Here is a 24305-nt window from a genome sequence, read left to right as displayed (position 1 = left end):
AAAAATTTTAAAAATTTAAAAAAAGAATTTGAGTCTCCACCATTTGCCAGGCAGGTGATCTCGAGCAAATGACCTGAACACATTAAGTGTCAATTCTCTCATCTGTAAAATAGAAGTGATGATTTTTTTTCCCTAGAAAGTTATACTGCAAAGATTATGAAGTTTTATATATATGATATGTAGCAGAGAGGCAGACTAACCAAAAGGCAGATTAAGCAAGTGTTTAGGACATAAACAAAATGGGGGCCTCAAAATGAGAAGACTGATTAGGTCAAAGTATTTGTGTTTTCAAAAGGAAATTACTGAATTAGTTGTCTTGATTTTTAAAAGCTTATTCATCTCTTACACTTTTTAAAAATGCTTTTTGACACTTTTTTGTTGTCTTATTTTGAATTACGTGAAGGAACTGCATCCCAAACTTTAAAGAATACTCATCTTCCTGTGGTCTCCTCTCACCCTGGTCTTCATCCAGGACTCCACCCAAATACATATACTCAACCACTTTGCTAAACTGGGCATGCTCAACTCTTTTAATATATGTGTGCTGATATAATTAGGAGTGTGCTTTGTTTTTAGAGTGAATTTTCCTTTTAAAATAATTCAAAACTAGTTATTCCTATGTCAATTATATTTGCTTATTCTTCATGTGTCCTTTCTGCTTATGATCTTCTATATTGCTCAGAGTATCTATCATCAAGTGCACAGCCCCTGGGAACTAATGGGCTCTCCTTGTCTGCATGTGAGGAGAAAAACTATTCAAAAAACATGGAAAATTAATCACAGATGCATAGGTAGGAAATTTTTAAAAATATAATGAGACTCACAGGTATTCCCTTTTTTGATGTTCTCTGAACATAGTCAAATTGATGTACAGCAAAGCACACCAGGTAGGTGCTCATAGGGACAGACTTCTGGAAAGTTGTTCTATTCCATTTATCATCCATCGATTCTTCTTTCTATTGAAAACAAAAGATAATCTTTTATTTAGCAAAAGATCAATCATGTACAAGACAAATGATTTCTCTAAACCTGCCTTTTCAGTCAGAGCTCCTTTGTCAAAGCTTAGGGATAAAACTTGTTTTTCCTGCTCAATGGTGATATTGAAAGACTGAGGGAAAGGCATTTAGTTTTAGTTCTGTGAAAGCGTGATTGAACTATGCACTGTATGAGGTTTCCCAGGGAAAAATACAACTTTGACTATGATATAGGAGTTTGTCTTTCTACATTAAATACACAATCCTGACCATAATATTTGAGGGGATACCGGATCCATCAATGAAGAAAATGCTTGTGCTTGGTGCCTTGTACACAGGAAGAATGGAGCAGATATTTACACAGAAGGGCAATGGCTGTACCAGGCATAGCAGGATGTTGGGTTCTCTTTTCTATCTCCAGTGTCTACATCAGAGATCCAAGGTATCATCACTAAAGTTACTGCCTTGGTTACCACGGACAGAAAGAAGGATTTCATTACTTGATGTCACTGATGACTCCACCTGTCTGGTTGCCTGTCCATGTCAGCTTTGCCTTCCTCACTGCCAATCACCAGCCCTAATACTTCATCCATGAATACTTGCCTGGCTCCCACTATCATTGTTTAAATACTTCCATGTGCCTTGCAGCCATGCAGTAAGTCACTACTGTGGAAAGCTTTCAAAGGTGATTCAGCGAGGAAGGCTGGACTAGAATCGATGCCTCATTGACAAGCAAGCCTGCTTGTGCAAGTGCTTGTAGAGAAGTGTCCGAGTGCCAGCAAAGTTACTCTACAATAAGAACAGTATCAGTTTTGTACTCCTAAGGATCCAGGATATTCTCTTTCTTCTGGTACTATTGTCTGGAACAAGTAACAAGTGAGGAAATATACGCCACAAAATGAAAAGGTCATCTGAGAGGTCTACAGCAGAGGTTGGGAAGGTTTGCATCCTCTCTTCTCCCGTCGGCACTCCTCCTTCCAGATGGAAAATTCAAAGGGCCTTTTACCCTGACCCACTCTTCTAGATTAGTGTGTCAGACTTGTTTATCTTCTCCAGTCAAAGCTCAATTGGCCAAGTGACCAACATCAGAAGAAAACAAATTGATAAACTAATTCACATCACAAGGTGCAAATGACTAACAATTTACTTTTTAACCCTCTTAAAGCTTTTGTTTGCTTTATTTTGTTCTTGCTTTTTTGAGGAATATTTATCATTAAAAGGGATGAATTTCAATGATGACATTTCAGATAGTGGATCAGAAAGATGGGAGATAAAAAAAAAAAGAAAGATGGGAGATATAATTTAGGCAGGGTGTTTTTCTAGTGTTAAGGAGAATGACAATTATATCTAAGGATGAGTCTGACCTTTTAACATGTCAATATATGTGTATTTATTATATGTATAAGGTATAATAACCCTCAACTTTAGCTAATGACACTTTAGTTAGCTGCATTACCCACTCTGTGGTTGAGGAGCAGTAACAGAGGAAACAATCTTATGCCAATCATTACAAAGAACTTACTGGAGCCTATTCTTTGTTAGCATTTCATAAGTACTACTTGTTTACTAGAAAAATCTATGGGCACAGGTTTCTCTGAAGTTGGCTTCTATACTCCAATAGTGGAGTGATGGTTTTTTACTCTATCTTTTTACTCTATCTAGCTCTATCTTAAATACTATGCTTATATTCAACTGAAAACCAAGAACAGTGACCGGGCCCAGGAATATTTTTGAGTCTCTAATTCCATGAGTTTGCCATTACTCTGTCATGACTAGGAGGTTCTTTAGTTAAGTAGAGCCCAGCTGATGAGTGTCTACTATATTCACTCATGTTTGGAACCCAACCATGGCTTTCTGACTAGACCATGATATGTTGGGTTAAAGACTATCACGACTCAGAGAAAAGAGATTGCCAAAATGCATTTTCAAGCCTCTAAATGAACTATGAGAGCATAGTTTAGAATTTTAGAATTCAGTGGCTTTTCTCACTGCAAAGAAGATAACTTACCTGATATTATAAATAGACAATCTGCATAAATAAAAAAATTTTAAAGTACTTACCTCCACTGGCATATTTGAAACTGCTTTGTATTCTTTGGGGTGGATGATGGATATATTATAAGTTGCCTTTTTGTTGGGCTCATCAAAACAAGGGAAGGATTTCCTGGCATCTGTTGGTTCGTGATCAGTGGCTGCTATGCTCCTTAAAAACAAACACACAAACAAAATACATGTCACTTCTTCTGACAGCCCGTGTTTCTATTCATATAGAAAAAGTCAATTGTGTGATTACAACGGCATATAATTATAACTACTATGTAATTATATTACATTCTTAAGATGATTTTCAGTCCAGAAAACTATCAAATAGTTCTGTTTCCTGGAATTTTCAGGTTAACAAATAAATGAAAATCTGGAAACTACTTCAGATACTTTATATGAATAGTTTGATAGTTTGGTGCCATAATGAAAAATCTGTGAATCATAGATAAGCAAAAATAAATCCAATTATGAGCTATCACTCTTTCCACCCGAAAACTATCGAGCAGCAAGTAGATAAACACAAAGCCAAACTCAAGGACTTGTTTCTAATTGTCCTTGTGAGAGGGAACAGCTGTGTCCTGTCATGGAGTGGAGGAGTATCTTCCAGAATCCCCAGATCCTATCCCTCATAGCACATTCTTTCTTATTTATGTTGCACCAGGGACAAACTCCAATTTCATTTCCATGCAAAGGCAGTGAATGCTCTGAGTAATTTCCCAGGTGAAACAACCTTTGGCCAGGCTGAAAGCCTGCTTCTGAAAAGAGACAGCACTTTTTTTTTTTTTTTTTATGGCTCTAACTAGGCAAATGCCTGTGTTAATTTTTAGTGTTTCCATCATTTCAAAGTGGAAATAATATTTTTTTCTGAGTAACTGCTCAAAAACCCAAAATATATATTTTTACACATAGTTATATCATGGTAAGATATCGTATATTTGCTCATTAGAAGAGTAAGCAAAATAAAAAGGTTTAAAAGAAAGGAGGAGTAAAGCAATGTTGACCTATCTGTTAACAACTTGGGTAAGGAAAATATTTTGTCCCTTAGGTATAACATAAAGAATACCAAGTTAAATTATTAGATATTTCCCTCATCCAATATTTATTGAACCCTTACCTTCTATACCCTTCCCCCTCCCCCACACCACACACACACACACACACTTGCCAGTCATTATTCTAGGGGCTAAGGGAATAACAAAGCCTAAGTAAAACATCAGGAGATTGATAAGAGGCATATGGAAAATAAAATAGAGGAAGTGACAGAGAATAACCTAGAAAAATTGTGAGTACCGTTAGGTAAAATAGTCAGGGACAATCTCTTGGAATAAGTAATGGTTTGCTGAGATCTAAATGATGAGAAAAAAACCAGACAGGGTAAGCATAAGAAAAATATATTCTAGCAGAGGGAACAGCAAGTATACAGTCACTAGGGTGGAAAAGAACTTAATGTGGCTGAGGACCTAAAAGGTGTCCGGTGTAGCTGAAGTCTACTGAACCAGAGGGACTGTGCCAAGAAAAAGAGTTTGGCTAGTCAGTAAGGGCCATGGTAAGAGTCTGCATTTCATTTTGGTTCAAGAATGTATTATATACATTGACATCTAAGAAATAATATGCCATAGGTCAACATCCGTCTATAAGAAATTAAAATATTTTTGATTAAAAAAACTCCACATATAAAACTTACTTGTTAAAGCTCAACCAAAAAAACTAATCTGTAAAAATTAAAACCTGAAAGGTGGCTGTCTTCTGGCAGATGATTGACTGAGGGACAGAACTTTCTGGGATGATATATCTGTATCTTATAAGGGATGTGAGTAACAAAGATGTATGCACTTGTCAAAATTCATTGAATTGTGTCCAATAGATTTGTGTGTTTACCATATATAAATTTTACAAAAAAATACTTGTAAATGAATATTAATTTCTAGTAAGTTGTATTTTGCGGTGGTATAGGTTAGCAATTCAGAAATAACCTTCTCTGTATTCTAGGCTTGAGCAAATAAAAAATAAAAATGAGGATAATGGAAGGCAGGCTTCTCATTGTTGGGGAAGAGAGTTACAAATCTGTAAAAGGGAAAGACTAGAATGTATCCTTGATATTGAATTGTAATTGAGGATTTGGTGTAAATTCAACTTTTATTTGTATAGGTAGATGGAAAAAAATTCCAAACTGAGACATATATTTCTTAATTCTGTCTGCTGAGCCAGAACTAGAAGCATTGACAAGGTTGCAGCAAATGAGCACAGCTAGTTCCTAGATGATGATTTCTAAATACCACTCTCCACATAGAGGAACCAGACTCCTTAGAGAAATGGTCAATTCCAGAAATGGGTCAGGAAAAGTCCGAGATGATCCTGGAACAACATCTTGCTTTGCCCAAAAGTAAGGAAGTTCTCAAAGAACCATGGGAACAAGTCAAAGGACACAGAAGCTCACTTGAATGGAGTATCACCGGTCAAATCTGGTCCCCCAGATTAGAATGTCAAAATAAATAGTGAAATTATAACCCACTGATTAAAATAAGAATCCTTGAATCCTTACTCTGATATATATATGGAGGGGAAGAGAAGGGAAGCTGTTTTGTTGTTGTTGTTGTTGTTGTTAGTTTGTTAACAGATTGCCTATTAGTGATTTTAGGAGGAATGATGGCTTTAGAAAATCATCAGTGGATACCAAAACAAGTGAGTGAGAGTTTGATGAAAGGGTATCTGAGGTTTCAAAGAATCTCTCAAAAGTTACTTACAAGGAGAGGGTACTACTTTAAGCGAAGTGATTAATGACAACATCACTAATCATTGGACAAATCAACGTAATCTGTCTCCTGACATGACTTCCTGAGAGGGGCACAGCACCACTTCGGTGAAATTCCTGACAAAAACTGCTTAGTTTGCATTTTTAAATATAAGGAAAGTCAGATAAACTAAAATTGAGGGACATTCTCAAAATAACTGGCCTGTGCTCTTCAAAACTATCAAGGTTGTGAAAGGCAAAGAAAGGCTAAGGGACTGTTCCAGTTTGAAGGAATCTAAAAAGGCATAACCTTAAATGCAATGCGTGAATCCAGACTGGATACGGGAGTGAGAAAAAATAGCTCAGAAAGACATTTTGGGGTTAATAATTATGACTGGATTAGATCATTGTTCGGTATCAATATTAAATTTTCTGATTTTGATAACTGCACTGGGCTTATGTGGGAGAATGTCCCTACGCTTAAGAAATATATACTGAATGTTAAGATGTAAAGGGAAATGATATGTCAAATACTGTAAAGCGAGAGAGAGACAAAGAGACAGAGGCATGGGATGGGAGGGGGAACAGGACAAAATGTTGATAATTGGTGAGTCTGAGTAAAATGTTTCTAGGAGTTTTTTTGTACTATTCTTGTAATTTTTCTGCAAGTTTGAAATTCTTTCAAGATAACCTATCCCAAAAAAAGCCTCAAGAATTTATTCTTCAGTAGAATAATTACTGATTAGCTTTTGTAATGATAACAGCTTAATCAACTGAAGTTTCTAACATTGGGCAGACAGTAGAGAATTGCAAACACATCAGGATATAATGAAACCTGCACACTTTCCCAGGGTACTAAGGTTTTGCAATAAACTCCACCAAGCTCTAGCCCCATGTTTAGTCAGCTGCCTTTTCTTCTGAATTCTTCTGGCTTCTGATTTCTTCCAGAGGCAGAAGAAAAGGAAAAATCACTCTCTGCAAGAATGTTTCAGCTTAGTCACACTTCGGAAATAAGCCAGCTAACTAATTTGGGAATAGGAGAGAGAGAGAGAGAAGAGAAGAGAATGTGTGTGTGTGTGTGTGTGTGTGTGTGTGTGTGTGTGTGTACACACGTGCACCAGAGAGGGAGAGAGAGAGAAGGTGGGGTGAGGGTCAGGGTGAGAAGGGAATGAGATTCCACTTTCCTAAGCAATAGCCATTGGTAGGTTTTCAAATCTGTTTCAGTCTGTCCTCCATGCTAAAGTCCATACCCCCAAGTGCCCAATAGAGAGAACTTTTGGTCATTCTCACCTTCTCTCTTTAAAAGAGATCACACTCGGTTGTACACAAAAAGTTGCCTCCCTGACTTAGAGGATCTCAGAACCTGCCTTTGGAAATGGAACAGAACAGTGTTGGTGGTGTTTCTGCATCATGTGTTTGGTCTACCTCGGTGGTCCTGTCAGTGAATGTTAATCATACCAAGTCCAGTTCAATTACAGTGATTGATGTAGGTAAAGCGATGTAAAGTGGCATTCATCTACCGGAAGGGCTACCAAATATCAAATATGTACTATTTTCTTTTTTAGAGTACAGAGCTGACATGATTTCATGGGGAAAACCTTTTTTTTTTTTTTTTTTAAGATTTTATTCATTTATCTGAAAGAGAGAGAGAAAGAGAGAACACAAGTGGAAGGGAGGGGCAGAGGGAGAAGCAGACTCCTCACTGAGCAGGGAGCCCACCTCCGAGATATGGGGTGCCATCCCAGGACCCTGAGATCACGGCTTGAGCTGAATGCAAATGCCCAACTGACTGAACCACTGAGGCGCCCCAGGGGAAAACCTCTTCTAAGAGTAAAAATTCCTAGATTCCAATCCTGCTTCAGCCCCCTAAAGTGTGATCTTGTGCTAGTCACAAAGCATACTGATTCTTAGTGTCCTGAGCTATCAAACCTGGTTACCAAAGCACATCTGGCCTCTTCACAGGGTTATGTGGGGGTGACAAGGGATAACTCACATGCAGTAATGTATTTGAAATTCCCTTCACATTTACATGATAGTATTAGGATACACCTCATCTATTTTCTTTATCTCTAGAAGGCTGACTATGCTTTCCACTAATGCACTTTTCACAATGAACAGACTTCAAAGTTCATCCATTAAACAGGAATATCTGTACTGGAATAAAAGTACTTAGTGTGTAAATGCTATGGGCAATATAATGAAGACTTTCAATGGTAACTTGTTATTTTTTCTCATCAACTCCTGTATAACTCAAAAGCCCCTATTTATATATGCTAAATTCCATCCAAAGTTATTGAAGTTTTCTAAATATTTGCAAATTTTAAAACAAGGTGTATAAGATGCAAAGCAATTTTAGATCATAACTTCTTTGGGGAGATTTTATTCGGTGATTAAAACTTTTTTTTATAATCAAATGTGTTGTACTGCAAATTAATGGACACAGCCTAAGGCTAAGAGCACAGTATGTTCAGGAGTGATTCCTGAGAATGTCCTGAATAATTATAATGCCAAGCAAATGTGCTGAGTTAAACCATTTTTCCATAGGGGCCTCTCTGTGTCATGTTAATAAGTCACTTACTAGACCCAGCACATTAAAAATACAATTCTGTGTAGCTTATTAATTCACAAAAGGGAAAAAATCCCTCTGACTTCTCTGAGTACCTCAGATCAAGGTGATTTTAGAGAAAGAGGAGGTGAGGATGCAAGTCACATACCAGTTCACTCCCAATCAACTTAAAAAAAAATTCTTCATTACCTCATAAATCATCCGGCACACTGTTTCCAACAAAGACTCTCGGGTATGTTCAGCAATTTAGTCACTCAAACCAGCAAAATAAAGGGCAAGGTCTGGGTGAAAACCTTAAACAAAGGCCATCTGATGCAGGGGAGGGAGCCACAATTGCTAAGAGTCTGTGCAGACTAAGTGAAGGGTTCCAGAATTAAGTACGGGAGCTGATTAGTACAAGACAACCCATCTAGATTATTCAGAGTCCAACATATTTTTTTTAAGGATTTATTTATTTGAGAGAGAAAGAAAGCATGTGCTTGTGAGTGAGGGGAGGGGGAGAGGAAGAGGGAGAAGCAGACCCCCCACTGAGCAGGGAGCCCTACAAGGGCCTGGATCTTAGGACGCTGGGATCATGACATGAGCTGATGTTGGACGCTAAACTTACTGAACCACCTAGGCGCCCCCAGACTCCAACATATTTCTATGGTGGTTTGAATAAACCAGTTGATTATTTAAATTCATTGTCCAATTGCTTTTTTTCTATGTAGAAGACATTCAAGGTCACTTAACGTTGCTTTTTGCTTCCTTGCTTCCAAAATAAAACAAATTACCCTGCCTCCTGTAACAAGTAATAAGACCAAAAAGAATCTATTCTTTATTGATCATGGGTACATTGATAGCTCAACATATCCATCTAATGAATAATCAATAAACTGACACACAACTAAAATTTCAAGATCAAATCCACAAAAGAACATATATATCCATTCATGTTAGAGTGTACCACCATAGACTTAACTGAGACCATCACACTGGTGTCTCTCCTGCCATGTTTCCATCTAACTCTTAATCTTTCTCCTAAGCCCTAAGCTTGTGCTTCAGATTTATTTATCCAAATGCCTACTGGACCTGTCTTCCTAGATGCTTGACAGGCATCTGACAACAAACCCATGACCTTCTCTCCCAAACCTGGTTCTTCTCTTCTATTTCCAGTGTCTATTTCCTGTCCTACTGATCCTCATCTTCTCTTTCTAGGATCCCTCCAATATCTCCCATATACCCACACATGAATTTAGCTCTTTCCTTCACCATCCACCTAAATAGTCACCAGTTAATTTTTCCTACATGCCTGCCATTAGCTGTCCTTCCTTTCTTTTCTCTGACAGGCTTCCCAGAGTTGTCTCTAGCTGGCCTCTTCATATAAACCTCTCCTACAAACTAATTCCTCCCCCTCACTCTGCTTTTCTGACCTAGCACCTTTCCCTTTTTACCTGCTTTTTTTTTTTAACCTGCTTTTATGTTCTCACTTGCCTCTTGCAATCCCACCATTATATCAGAATTCACCTTCAATCCTAGCAATCCTGTAGACATCCAGAAAACACAAACTAGAAACCATCTGTCCCTCTTGTAAATTTTTGATGTGATTCTTGTTAAGCAATGATTCTCAGTCCTTAAAATATGAAGACTGCATTCCCAAGTTAAAAAAAAAAGATTTTATCAATTTCTCATCTTTTCAGTGAGATGGGGAGAAAGGGAACCAAAGAAACATGTCCATCCTGAGTGAGTGGAAAAATAGAGAAGTTGTTAGTGGACTAATATTAGACTCCTTAATGGGAAAGGGCTGTGGCTCTGCAGTACATCCCAGCATGTACCATAGGACATTAATCATGTGAGAGTCTATGTGAAAATGTTTCTATATATTTATTTAGTAATATTAAGTACTCCTTGTGCTAGCTAGTGAAAAAGAGAGGGACAGACCAACTCCCAACTATGGAAGATTCCACAGTCTTGTACAGTTGGGAAACTCCATACTCCAGAGATTCATGGTAGTCTCTAGAGGTTCATAATGGATGTTCTTATATAAAAGTCTCTCAGAAGACGCATCATTTAAACACACACACACACATCACTTTTGTATTTAGTGTTATTGTCCAAGCTAACTTGGCCACAGAATCCCTCCCCTGCTTTTTTTTCAGGCAATAGCTATTAATATCCTATGCAACTAGAACTCTGTGGAACAGCAAGTTGGAAAATGCTGTGTAAGAGTAGTTCAAATGCTGAGAAGGAAATGCTGACCCTCAGAGAGAAGAAAATAGTATATACTTTGGAGATGTTGAATGGAGGGGAACTCTGGGAAGAGAGCAACTGGAAATGCTACATAACACAGTGAGAGTGTGGAGGGTATTGGTGGTAAGGGCAGAAAAACACTCTAAAGATTCCAATTATTTTAAAAGTGGTTTCTTCAGATCATAAGGAACAGACCACTGTAGTAAAAGTGACTTAAGTTTCTCAAACTTTCTTCTCCTAAGCCTCATTACAACTCTTAAAAAAAATAAAAATAAATTGTAAGGATCAAGTATTACGCAGCTTACTCTATAATATGAAAGAAGAGTGTTGCTCCCAGTGAACCCACTCCTGCGTCCTTATGTCGATGCTGTGGATGAGCACCCCCATAGGCCCGCATGTCAAAATGTCACAGGCTTGAAAAAAAAAAAAAAAACCCAAAAACAACAGACTTTCCTCATATGCTTGAAATATTTCATAACAAGAAAAACAAAAAGTGTTCCATTTAGACTAACTGAGGTTACTGAGTATGTGCCAGAACTGTTCCAAAACCACATGTGGATGCAGAACTGGAAGCATCCTGGGTAATATGAGAGCCTCAACTGCCACCAAGGAGAGCAGACAAGCTCCGGGTTACCAGTCGTCCCTGAGAGCCCGCCTCTCTCACCAGTCTTGCTGTAATGTGGTATTTGTTGTCCAATAATTACGACAGCCGAGTTTCAGGATATCAGCTCTCAAGTATATATCTTATGGTAAAATTTATTGGTACGATAAAATAATCCAGAGTCAAATGACTAATATATATTTCAGTATATAATGCTTTCTTAAATTTATAAAGTACGTAAGAGAAATTTATTAATGGAATTTTGTTCCATATCTTTTGGCCTTCCTGTAGTATATGGAATTTTTAATAATTTGGTGGCTTTACTCAGATGACGTTTCTACTGTTTTCTCAACCCAAGAAACAATTTTAAAGTCTTAGCAATAAACCACTTACAAGTTTTGATTTGTTTTCACTTCAATTAATGAATTTTTAGAATCTCTTGGAGGTGGATATTCTTCCAAATATCTTGCCTTTCCCCCACAAATTGAGAACATTTTAAAAACTCACTTAATCCTTAGTGAATCTCAGAGAAATAGGCATTTTTATTCCTTATTTGTGGAAACATAATTTGAGATATATTTTTGGAAGTCAGTTTGGAGACACACACACACATGCATGCATATCACATATTTATGTGTATGTGTGTATACATACACACAGATTCATGCATCCATACATAGGTAGTTTGAGCCAATTTCCTAAGAATTTTCCTATAGAATTATTAGAAAATGTTATACATATTTTGATAAGGATGTTATTATATTTTTATAGGTGTTTATTAAAAAGGTAAAAAAAGAAGAAACGTAAACGCCCAAATTTAACGGAAAAAGTGGGGAAAAGAAGTGGAATAAGGTACATTATATTCATATAATAGACTATCATGTATCCATTAAATAAATCCTCTACCAAGCCATGTTAAAGTGTTGATATATTCTAAAAACATGTTACACAATACTATGTACAACATAATGTCATCTTTACCTGCATTCGGAAAAAATATTGGAAGGGTATCTGCCTAAATATTAACAATGACTATACTTCGGTGGTAGAATTTTCTCTGTTTTCCAAGTTTTCTAGAGTGACTGTGTGTTATGAAATCAACAAAATAACTGTCACAAGTTTCTCGATACTCTTTGACCCAGCAATTCTATTTTATTGAATATATCCTAACATAAGGAAATAAACAGATATATACTTAAAGATTTACTTACAATTATGTTCTTTTCTGACTCTTTTATTGTAATAAATACTGAAAGCAATTTAAATATCCAGTATTAGGAAACAGGTCTTAAAAAATAAGAGTGCATTCATGCACGGTCTTTAAAGTCAGATTCTTGAAAATATGGAAGACTGAGAGGAAATGCTTATATGAAGGCAAAAAGGTATATATACATAAACATTATGTAATTACAATCTGATTGTCTAAAAAAATATTAACATGTAACCAAAGTTACCATTCGATGTGAAGTTTCTCTTTATAGTTTCTTTTGATTTTCCTTCTTTATAATTTTACATGCTTACACTATTTTTAATTTTTATAAGCAGAAAAAAAACAAGTCAGCAATAAAGAAGCCTGTTTTATCACTAGTGATATTAAGATACAGTATATGAGCATGTTCCCTTCAAATGTTTTTTTCAAACTATCATTCCTACTCAATTTATTAGTGTATCCCACAGTAATATAGGGATACTTAAACATTTCATTTAGTCCTTGGGTCTCTCTGACAAACAATAGGAAGAATTTTGACCAAAAGCTTTACTTTGCTCTGTAAGATGCTTAAAACAACATAGGGAAGGGATATTCAGTGGGCTGGCCCTGGACTCATCACATTTCTGAACTATGACACTAAGGTTTCTTAATCATTTACCTGTCAAGAATCGACATAAGCAAAGGTCAAAGCAGTTTCAAGTTCAGTGATACCTCAAGATAGCCTTCCTTCCTGATGCAAAGGTCACACCCACAGAGTGAAGGTTTTTTTTTTTTTTTAATTTATTGAGAGAGTGTATGCCCTTCATGTGGTTCTAGGAATAGCATCTGATTGTCAAGGCAAGTAACCATCTTTGCTAGACGCAGAAATGAAAAAATGCATATATTCATCACCTGACATATCTTTATATCCTTAATTACTTAATATATCTTTTATACTGCAAAAGGCTTAGCATTACCATTGCATGTTGCATGATGGACAATGAGCCCAAAGAGTTATCCATGTGCTGCCACGAACGTGTGAACTCTGTTTGGTGAAAGCTTATGTGTGAAACATGGTTCTGGCCACACAAGATAAAGACGGAATCGCGCCTCCCTTCCTAGTGACACCAAGACAATTTCGCGGACTTTCCATACTCTTTCAGCATCTCTTCTCCAATAAAATACTCAAAATTATAACTGTCACTTGCTGAATTCCACTTAAACTTAGTATAAAAGTTCACTTTGAAATCATTGTCATGTAGCCCAAGACTATGGCAGCGAAATACGTGTATTTTTAGAATCTGAGGTAGTTTCTCTGGGCAGTTTCTGCCTTCTGACAGGATGCAGTACCTTATGACTTTTCCTGATGAAGTAAAAGACTTACATTGATTCTTTGGACTCCATGCAGCTCACTCTGTACTTTTAGGTTTTTTGATAGGCTTTGAAAATACTACGGGTCTGGGGGGATGCCTGGGTGGCTCAGTGGTTTAGCGCCTGCCTTGGGCCCAGGGCATGATCCTGGAGTCCGAGGATCGAGTCCCGCATCAGGCTCTCTGGCTGGAGCCTGCTTCTGTCTCTGCCTCTCTCTCTCTCTCTCTCTCTCTCTCTCTCTGTGTCTCTCATAAATAAATAAATTAAAAAAAAAAAAAAGAAAATACGACGGGGCAAGAATTGGGTTTCGCAGGTGAAGGAGCAGAACGGAAACCAAGTGTGGGTAACAATCAGAGCAACATAGACGATTGAAAAGGTGGAAAGCGAGAAGGAAAGGGAAAGAAATGGAGAACAAATATGCGAGCTGAGGGCAAACAAAGCAAAAATTAGTAGTTACTTGATCTGTCCGTTCTCCTCGTAGGTCGTCCTGTAAAATCCCACGAGCGAGCCGTTCAGCCAGCCGGCGAACCTGAGGGTCAGGAGGTAGGTCCCCCGGCCAGTGCTGGGGGCGAGCTCTTGCTCCGCCTCCACCACCACGTACTCCTGCTTCTTGTACTCGAAGCACCGGCGGACCTGCACCTGCGCCCCCGAGGGCGCCTTCAGCTCGGGCAGCTGCGTGAGCCTGGTCTCCCGCAGGTGCAGCCACAGGTGCCGGGTGGGCGCGCTCACGTTGACCGCGATGGCCACGCTGCCCGTGTACGTGTCCTCCTGCAGCAGGGGCTTCACCTCCAGGTCGTAGTGCACCGGGCTGATGAAGTCCGGCAGCCGGAAGTTCTTCCAGTCCCCGCTGTCATCTTCGCTGGCGGGACAGACCCCCTGGTCCCCGGGCGGCGGGGTCTCGGGCGAAGGGCCCTGCGAGGGGGGGCCGGGCGCGGGGCCCGGGCCGCCGCCCCCCGGGGAGCTGCCGGCCCGGGTCAAGCCCACCGACAGGCCCACTATCAGTCCCACCGCCGCCACCACCGCGCAGATCACCGCCACGTGTCTCGTCCTGATGCAGTACCTCTTGGCGTCCTCTCCCTCCGCAAAGTTCATTTTTGCTTCCCGAGGCAACTAATTACACGTGGGAGAATGTTAGATTGAGCTCACTAACGTCCGCCGACTTCCTTTTCAAGTTGGGAGGAATTCCCGGGCTTGGCAGCCCGTCTGCGTTGTTTCCCACCCCCCGCCCCACGCCCCCAAGTCCCCCGGCCCCCGGCCCCCGGCCCCCGGCGCCTGCGGCCGTCCCCGCCGCTCCCGCTCACGTCCCGCTCCAGCCTCTCACGGTGGACGCGGGGCCCCGGGGGTGGGCGGAGGGCCCGGGAGCGGCCCGGCCGAGCTGGCGGAGGAGGACTGGCGGGGACGCGGTCACAGCCCCTTAAGAACACGCGTCCCCACCCCGCCCCTCCGGCGCAGGAGGGAGTTCAATATGAAACAGGGCTGCGCTGGTCGGGGGGCGGGAGGAGGAGCCTCTGCCAAAGTCCGGTCTGCAGCTCCCAGGGAGACAGCGTTCCGGGAGAGAAGTGTGCTTGCAATTAAAAAAAAAAAAAAAAAAAAAAAACCAACCTCAACCTTTGCCACTGAGTCTATGGCTTCTTCCTGTTGTGCTCACAATCTCTCTCCCTTAACGAAAGGGGCTTCTTGGATTTCAGCTTGTTTCATCAGGTAGCTTGCCAAAGATAAGTGTTTTCTTTTCGGTATTTCCACACACGCACACACACACACACACACACACACACCCCTCTCCTATTACATAAACATGCAGACTCTGCCTTTACCGAAGTCATTCCCTGGGCTTGGATGCGCAAAGGGATACATAAATTCAAGGAGCACTTAGTAAATATTTGTTGGATTGCTGGATTAGCGAAGCATGGCCAAGTTACTCTGAATCAGTTCAGTAAATGCTGGATGGGAGAGGGGGGAAACAGGAAAGTAGCCAAAGCAGTCCTGGAGCTGAATGAAGAGAAAGAAGAAAGAAGAAGAAAAGGAGAAAAAGAAGAAAGAGAAGAAGAAGAAGAATAAGAAGGAGAAGGAGAAGGAGAAGGAGAAGGAGAAGGAGAAGGAGAAGGAGAAGAGAAGGAGAAGAAGAAGAAGAAGAAGAAGAAGAAGAAAGGAGAAGAAGAAAAAAAGAGGCAGAAAGGGAAAGGATTGAAAGGATAGATAAACTTGTTAGGTTAGATAACTAAACTGGGGCAGATAAACATATCTCTGCAGTTGGCCTCTGAGTGAGATTGACTTGTGTAGACGTGGATGTGTAGATCATGTTTGCAGCAGATTCCAGATGTGAAAGCTGGCCTGTCGGGAGATCCATTTTCTGTGTAAATCTATTGCTTCTGAATGACAAGGGCAAAATGGCAATCACAGCAGTGACCTGAATGTTTGTGAGTAGCTAAGGTGTAGACCCCAAGCCACCTCTCATACTAACAATTCAATAAGAATTATCAAAAATTTGAGAGCTCTCTATGAGCCCGGCACTATGCTAAGTACATTATAGAAGTATTAGTTAAGTCTTCCCAATAACTCTAGAAGATTGGTACTATTTTGATGCCCATTGTAGAGGTGGGAAGACTGACTTTTGCAGAGGTTAAGGCACTTGGACAAGGTCACACAATCTGCAAATAGAAGAATTGGAGTTTGGGGCAGCCAGGGTGGCTTAGCGGCTTAGCGCCACCTTCAGTCCAGGGCGTGATCCTGGAGACCCAGTATCGAGTCCCATGTTGGGCTCCCTGCATGGAGCCTGCTTCTCCCTCTGCCTGTGTCTCTGCCTCTCTCTCTCTCTCTCTCTCTGTCTCTCATGGATAAATAAATAAATAAAATCTTAAAAAAAATTGGAGTTTGTACCCATATTGTCTGAGTCCAAAGTGCCTCCATTGTCTGAAGAGGACAAATATTTAAGGGTTAATAGCTCTAAAAAACTTCATCAATGTTTCCTACAGTACAATTCATGGGTATTAGTTGATACACTTGTGGAGCAGGCTATGCTGGATTAGATGAAATTAAGAATGTTCTTTTACTACCCTCCATTCTCTCAGAGCCTCCAGATGGTAACATACGTTGTAAATCTCCAGACAGGATAGACTATTGAGTAATTTCTACATTGAGTCGATGAGAGAACATTTTTGGTGAGGTAACTTTTGTGGGACTTGTGTTCCATGGAACACTCAGAATGCTACTTTAAACTGTCCCAAATTACCAACTAAACTTTAAAGGCAGAAGGGAGACTTTAAAGGCAGAAGAATCCATTTTACTCTGTACATTTCTATTGTTCTCTCATAAAACAGTACTATGAAAAATGGAATTAAAGGGAGGAGGAATATACTATTCTCAGTTATAGGTTCATCTTGCATTTATTAATTTCCCATTCTGAAGCAGTCTTAGACTTTTTAAATCATAGTATGCTTAGTTTTGACAAATCAAATTCTTGAGTTTGAGCTCTCAAGAAAGCCTCTTTTTTATTGGAAAGATCACTTGACATTTCACTAAATGAAAGGGAAAATGTGGATCACATTTATCTCAACATAATGACTAAAACGAAAAGTATTTGGAAGAATGTACATGAAATTGTGTGAAACCGGAAGCATTTCTAAAAAATCTCAGTTGAGACAAATACACCTGAAACTCTAAGATTCAACTTTATCTAGAAAGACAGCAATGTTACCACCAGACCCTATGCTGTGGCTAGACTGAACAAAATAGATAAAAGACCCTTGGAATAGAGTGTACTTACAAGGCATTAAGAATGGTCAATCGCTATAAAATACCTCCTCTCTTCTGCCAAAAATTCCACCAAAAGGGATTCATTATTTAAACATGATACTTTTGATAGTAGAAATAAAACACCTTAAATCCATGTATGTAGTGTGTGTATATACATACATGCACACGTCTGTGTTAATTTTGAATCTAAGTCCCAGTTCTAACCACAGCATCTTAGTACCAATCCATGAGGGCTGCCTACACCCAGTGAGGGGCACTACATCTTATCAGTATCAGGGTGTTAGAAGTCCCCTAATGTTACAGAGCTAAATCATTCAGCCAGATAAGTGGGTGTAGCAGAGCCAGCATGTGCATTAAACATGTTTAGGATCAACATATTAGGATTTACTAAATATAAAGCCCCTAGCTTTCATAATTTGATAACACTGCACTCCATTGCAGCAGTACTTGCTGTCCTTCCTCTCATTGACACTGAAATATTGAGTCTATGAAAGGAGGCTCTTGATCTTGAAAGCCAAATCTAATCCACAGCAAAGGTCAAGGTAGTCACTGATGGAGGACAGAGAGAGACAGAGAGAGAGAGAGAGAGAGTCTATTCCTAACAGGAGACCAATGAACCATCATAGGTGCTCACCTAGATTAAATAGTTTACACTGGCTAATCCTACATTAGATACAAGTAACATGAAAAGGCTACCTCTGGTCAGTTTCCACTTGGTAGGTTCAAGCCAGTGGAGTGGATGCAAAGCCATTCATTATAGATACTAGACCACGCTCTGCTTGCCCACAGCTTTTGACAATGTGTGTTATCACTTTTGTACCCAAGAAACAAAGTTCAATATCTGTTCCATATGTGGCATAAATGTTCATTGATTGCTGACTGAAAAAACAAGTGAATAGATAAATAGAAAGGAGGGAAAAGAACACCAAGAATCCAGAATGAGAAGGGTTCATGGGTATAATATACCAGAAATGTCGAGATAAAACAAAGTCAGTTCAAATTTTAAGAATGACTGGAAAGAAATTCCATGGAGATTAGGACCTGGAAATCATACCTGATCTTGAAAAAGTAAGGGATTTCTTGGCTAATTCCTTCCCACAGCAGGTAGATTGATGCAAGAGACCCACCATAATACTGAATACACAGTGTGCACCTCTCTTTTTCTCTAGGAGCTTCAGTTTAAAGCTTTTCTGTTAGGTCCCAGGAATGACATGTACCCAAGAGGCAACTGGGCCTTCTGTAGACATGGGGAGCTGCCAACTCACGCGAGAACTAGGAACATCTCCAAGACTGTTGTCAGTAATTAATACAAAAGTGTGACTATTTGACTGGCTCTTTACTCCTATTAGTTGGTCAGAGCCAAACTCCATGGTTCAGCAAAATAACAAACCATAATGACAAGCTGCAGTCGTAATAGGGGAAGCAGAATAATCTGCAACTCAGGCTGTATAATATAGGGAGCAGGGAGGTTGGGAACCTGCTTGTCTTCCCCTTGTGGCTGGGTCACTATTATCAAGCATATCAACTCTATAGACCCCATGGTCAATCCAGGTATTTCCAAATTTAAAGATTTAGTTAGAATTGAAAAGGCATTGCATTTGGCTTGGTGGACCAGGAAGTCTAAATCCATACTGACAATGTTCAGTGTGATCTTGGTCAATTACACGTTATTTCCTAGCCTTCATCTTGTTTTGGACTCAGCAAATCTTTTAAAGGGTTCAGTTGGTTTTAAGATTAAGTGATCTCAACTAACTTTTTCCAAGAGCTGAAAATAGCTGCAGATATTAGGACAGAAAATGTTGAGCGCTCCACATCTAATTTTTATTGATAGGTAATAATGAATTTGTCCAAAGACTGCCACAATGTGGAGAACTACACAGCAGGCAAGATGAGAAAGCATAGAATGAGAATGAAGGTCAAGAGGCAAGGAAGAAAAGAGGGAGAAGAAGGATTTTCAAAAAATATGTTGAGAAGAAATCTCCAAAACACATCTAAACATAATTAAATAAAAAATAAAAATCAGTGAAAATAAAAATCATAGATGTACATCTTCTCTATCTATTATTTGCAGACTGATTTGAGAGTCCTTCTGCAGGCTTTTTTGGGATACACAGATTGTATTCATGATGTCTCACACCCACATGATGAACAGGTACCAGGGATTCATAAGTCACAAGCAACAATCATGTTTCTTTTTTTTTTTAAGATTTATTTATTTATTTGAGAGACAGAGACAGAGAGAAGCAGAAGGAGGGACAGAGCGACAGGAAGAGAATCCCCAATCAGACTCCCCACTGAGCACAGAGCCCAACAGAAGGCTCAATCAATCCCAGCACCCTGCGATCATGACCTGAGCTGAAATCAAGAGTCAGACATTCAACTGATTGAGTCACCCAGGCACCCCAGCAATCATATTTGTTACTCATTTGGATCACCTCGGAAAAAATCAGTTCACTTTACTTGCCTTTCAAAAAGTGTCTGTGGGCCACTATTCAGTTATTCTTTTTTTTTTTTTCAGTTATTCTTTTTTTTTCAATCATTCGACAGATATATATTGACTCAATAAATACTTAATTCTTAACAAAAACCTACTGGACAAGGAATTCTAGGATAAACTTTAAAATGTAGACTTTTTAAAAAATGTTAGTAAATTCTCTTAAAAGCATGTATATAAACACCTGCTTTGTTCTTAGAATGCAGAGGTTTTGAAAATACTCAGAAAAGCAAAGAAAATAAAACAGAAGGATTTATTATTTCTATAATTTTAAACTGCTTTTATATTGGGTTCTCTAATGTCAGTAATACACTTAGGAGACTGTGGCAGGATATAGAAACAATAGGAGAAAAATAATAGTGATAATATAGTCTAGATTTCTGTTGCTCTCAGAATTTCAAAATAATCTTTATAAATTTTCTCAGTACACTAAACAATAGCTCTAGATTCTGAGTTTTAAAACTTCCTAACATGCTGAATTCACTCAGCGTTTTCTTTCAGTCTTTGTAGTGTCAAAATTCTTGGCAATATTTTCTCGTATTTTCTCTCTCTCTCTCTCTCTCTCTCTCTCCCTCCCTCCCTCTCGTCTTTCCCATCTGCAGAAGTCTGCAAAAATAACGTTAGTGTAAGCAAAATATCTCACCCGATGTTCTTTTATTCTATAAAAAGTCTAAGTGAATTACACTAGCAGTGATGAATTCAGGTTATATCTCCCACAAAAATTCTAATAGATCTATTCTTCATCTTCTTTCAGAAGAAAGAACTGTAACATCTCAAATTTTATTTATTAACACTGGCTGTTGGTTTGAAATTTTTTTATTACCACATTAATTTTAACAAATACAGTTGTCTTTGGCTGCTGTTTTCATTGTGAGTAAGGACTTTAACTGCATTAATAGGATCAAAGTCATCCATATGAGTAACAGGAATGTTGTTTCTACTGTTTGTGTTCTATTTTTCTGGCACCTCTTCTAGTTTTTGTTTATCACATTTTTAGTATGCTTTTGTCTCAAGCATTGCTTTCACTCACAATCATTGGCCAGAACTAGTCACGTTATTCCTCTTAAAAGCAAAGAGGCTGGGTTAGGCAAGCAGCAGCAACTCTACCCTTCGGAAGAGGGGGACACGTCTTTGGTGGTCAGCTGGCCATGTCAGCCTCATGCTGGCCTCCCCTCATCGTAGGGCTTATCTTGCTTGGGACACCCCAGTGACTCAGAAGAAGAAAAAGTCCATACATGGAAGAAAAATGCTGTGCCAATTGCTGTTAACATTATTATTAAGACCTAAACCATATCCAAGTCAAAGTACCTTCTAGCTTCCCATACCTGTAAAGATTATTCAGCTACGTGCTGATAGTTTATGCCTATTTCTTACCACTGCTGCTCTGAATATTTATTTTTAACTTGATTTTTTTTCTGAACAGACTTGTATTGTGAGGGGGATACCTTTTTATTTTATTTGCCAGAGGTCATTTTATCTGCCTTTCAGAATACTGCAGAAACAAATGCAAGTAAAAGTAATTGCATGTAGGTGAAAGGAAAGAAGAAGAAAATGGAATGACACAGAACTAACCTTCATGGTATAGATTTACTGCCAGATGTCTTTTATTTGCTATCTTTTTCATACATCCAGCAATTCTATAAGTTATTTATTATGAGCCCCAGCTGCTACTTACCACACCATGCTGCCTCCAAATCTAACAAAAGGAATTTCATACTATTTACGGGTTTATCCAAACTCCTTCATGAATAGTTTTATATTTTGGTTACATTACAGATTGTATAGATCTTACAACTAGCCTAGGCAACAAATCACAATATTGTTTCTAAGAAAAAATGTACTACAAGATCCAACATATAAGACATACCTATTTATCATCAAGCCTATGAGGTCGTTGGGAGAGTCCCCTCCTCAGCATGCACTGAGCTGAGGTGGCTCTCGCATTACTTTTTCCCCTTCAATGCCCCCAGGGTGCTTCTCTCACCCTGGGATGCTGAGAAATTAGATTCGTAGTTATACTACTACCTAGCTTAGTAGTTAAATGAAATGGCAAATATTAGAATAGTGAGAGAACCAAAAACTAACCATGAGAAGTGTCCTGCACTAATGTTGTTTAATGCAAACTGATTGTTATTCTATTTTTCAAATAAGTTGTAGTAGATTTGAGGAGCTGAGCAAGTTATCATTGCAGATTATTTTAATGAAGGCTACTTCAGGTTCTTGGCGATAGATGGTTCGAGTGTCTCAGCTTCATCATTACAGACATGAAGTAAGTATACAAACCCCCATATCCGGAGAGTCACCGTGTCACTTTCCTGAGGTCACCTTGGCTATGAGTTCAAGTTCCCATCCAATCTGTCATTTCAGTCCTAGCACCTAACATTCTATCCTGCATCCCCTTGAAGGCCAGCATTGGTCATTTGCCCCAAATGCTTATAAAATTACTTGCATAATGAGTGTGGGTCATTCCACAGAGAAACCTTTATTCGTTTTGTTGCTTTTCTTTATCAACCAAAAATACTGTCAACTCTAAAGCAACAGAGACTGCATATGGCAATAAGACACATGGAAACTTAACCAACAATTTTATCAATTTGACTCATGTAGATATTCAAATCTGATAATTAAGGACAAAATGACATTAGAGGTCCAGGGTAATTGTGGCTTATTGGCAGTGACTGGCTAACTGTTCATGAAGCACATTTCCTTTTCCTTCTGGGTTCACAATGGGGCTTTAACTGTGGAAATGTAATTCTATTTTAGCTAATAGAATGTGGAGAGAAGTGATCTATTCTCTTCAGATCTGGTCCATAAATACCACCTGTGTGATCCCACATCGTCTCTTCCTTGGCCTGCCGGCTAAATGTTGACATCCACAGAAATCTGGAAAGTCATATACTGAAAATGGAAGAGTCACAAGCTGCAGGGATTTTTAGCTTCCCCACGACGACACATCCCTTCTCATCTCCACACCACCCATGGACCCTTATCTGAATAAGAAATTAAATTCTATTCATTAAGCTATAAAAAGTTGAAGAACTTATCTTCCAGTGTAATTTTAACTAGTTTTCCTTACCATACGTCTTAGTATTTAATTGTTAAATTTTTACTTCAGACAGGTAGTTGTCAAAACTTTAAACCTCAACATTTGCCTTTTCACCACTACAGCCTCCTTACCATGTTTACTACCACCATAGTTTATTGCTATGTCTCCAGCAAGTCCCACAATACCTGGCACACATTTATTAAATGTGTGGTGAATTAAGACTGAACAAATACAAACAAAAGCACAGAGAAAAAAAGAATGAAACATTCCTTGCTCTCAACCATCCTCTCCCTCAGCTTCAATGACATGCCATTGTTTTAGTTCTTTTCACCCCTGTCTTCTTAATGTCTTCTCCTCTTTTCTCCTAAACGTACTTCTTCGACAAGTCATATATTTTCCCTTCTTTCTCTTTCTTCCTTGGATAACTCAACTATTACATCTACTTGGAAAACCCCCAAATTTCATCACTTATCCAAATTTTCTCCTTAGATTCAAAGTCAAAATAATGCCAGTCTATGTCACTAGCATATCCCACCCTCACCTGTAATTCAAGTTTGTCTAAAGCTGAGTATCATCATTCCTCATGAAAACATTGTATCTACTTATTCCTTTCCATGTTTGATTTTTAAATATGAATTACCATTCTTTATTGGCATCAGCCAAGACTCTTCCCTCTCTCTCCCTCACAAACTGCTAGATGGATCGTTAAGTGCTTGACCATCTCAGCCTCTCTTTCCTGTCTCCCTGCACATTGTAGAGGCTGTCTTGTGTGGCTTTATTTTGTCATTTTCTTGCTCAGATTTTAAAAATCCATAGCAGTACTGATTAACAGAAGTATAATGTGACCCATAATTGTGACTTATAATTTTCTAGTAGCCACAGTAAGAAATGAAAAATAAACAGGTAAGACTAATTTTAGTAATATATTTTATTAACATAATAGGCCTCCAACATTTTCGTTTAATGTACTTAATTTTTTTAAATGTACTAATATAAAATTTAATAATATATTTTACATTTTGTTCATACTATCAAAATCTAGTGTATTTTGTGCTTACAACACATCTCAATTTGGACTGGACACATTTCAGCTGCCCTGTACCTAGCTAGTGGTTACTCTAGTGGACAGCATAGCTCTAGAGCTTCAAGATTTTATCTCTTGCTTGTTTGTGTTCATAGTATTTGGTGCAATCTCTGGCACACAAATGTGCTTGACCAAAGAAGCTAACTTTACTTTCACGGAATTGGCTTTTCTTTGTTCTAAAGTGCTGCAGAATGTGTGCTGCACACTGTCTTAAATTTATTTTT

The 24305-nt window shown here is 38.8% G+C and overlaps 1 protein-coding gene and 1 long non-coding RNA gene across 2 annotated transcripts in view; one reads left to right on the top strand and one right to left on the bottom strand.

Moving 5' to 3' along the window:
* LOC140623819 (uncharacterized) overlaps nucleotides 1-12337 on the top strand; it is a 126208-nt gene extending 113871 nt beyond the window's left edge. The window contains exon 15 of the long non-coding RNA XR_012023338.1: nucleotides 11916-12337. This is a non-coding gene — a long non-coding RNA (uncharacterized lncRNA). The remainder of the gene's footprint in view (nucleotides 1-11915) is intronic.
* The window catches only part of ENPEP (glutamyl aminopeptidase), an 87610-nt gene extending 72681 nt beyond the window's left edge, over nucleotides 1-14929 (bottom strand). The window contains exons 1-3 of the mRNA XM_072810534.1: nucleotides 14162-14929; nucleotides 3036-3177; nucleotides 825-956 (exon numbers count right to left, since the gene is read on the bottom strand). Coding sequence (XP_072666635.1) covers nucleotides 825-956; nucleotides 3036-3177; nucleotides 14162-14796 — 909 coding nt within the window. The 5' untranslated portion in view covers nucleotides 14797-14929. The remainder of the gene's footprint in view (nucleotides 1-824; nucleotides 957-3035; nucleotides 3178-14161) is intronic.
* Between the last annotated feature and the right edge of the window lie 9376 nt (nucleotides 14930-24305).

The sequence above is a fragment of the Canis lupus genome, chromosome 33 (genome assembly GCF_048164855.1).
Source record: "Canis lupus baileyi chromosome 33, mCanLup2.hap1, whole genome shotgun sequence".
NCBI lineage: Eukaryota > Metazoa > Chordata > Mammalia > Carnivora > Canidae > Canis > Canis lupus.
Note: the sequence above shows the minus strand (reverse complement) of the source record. Positions and strands in the feature narration are given on the sequence as shown.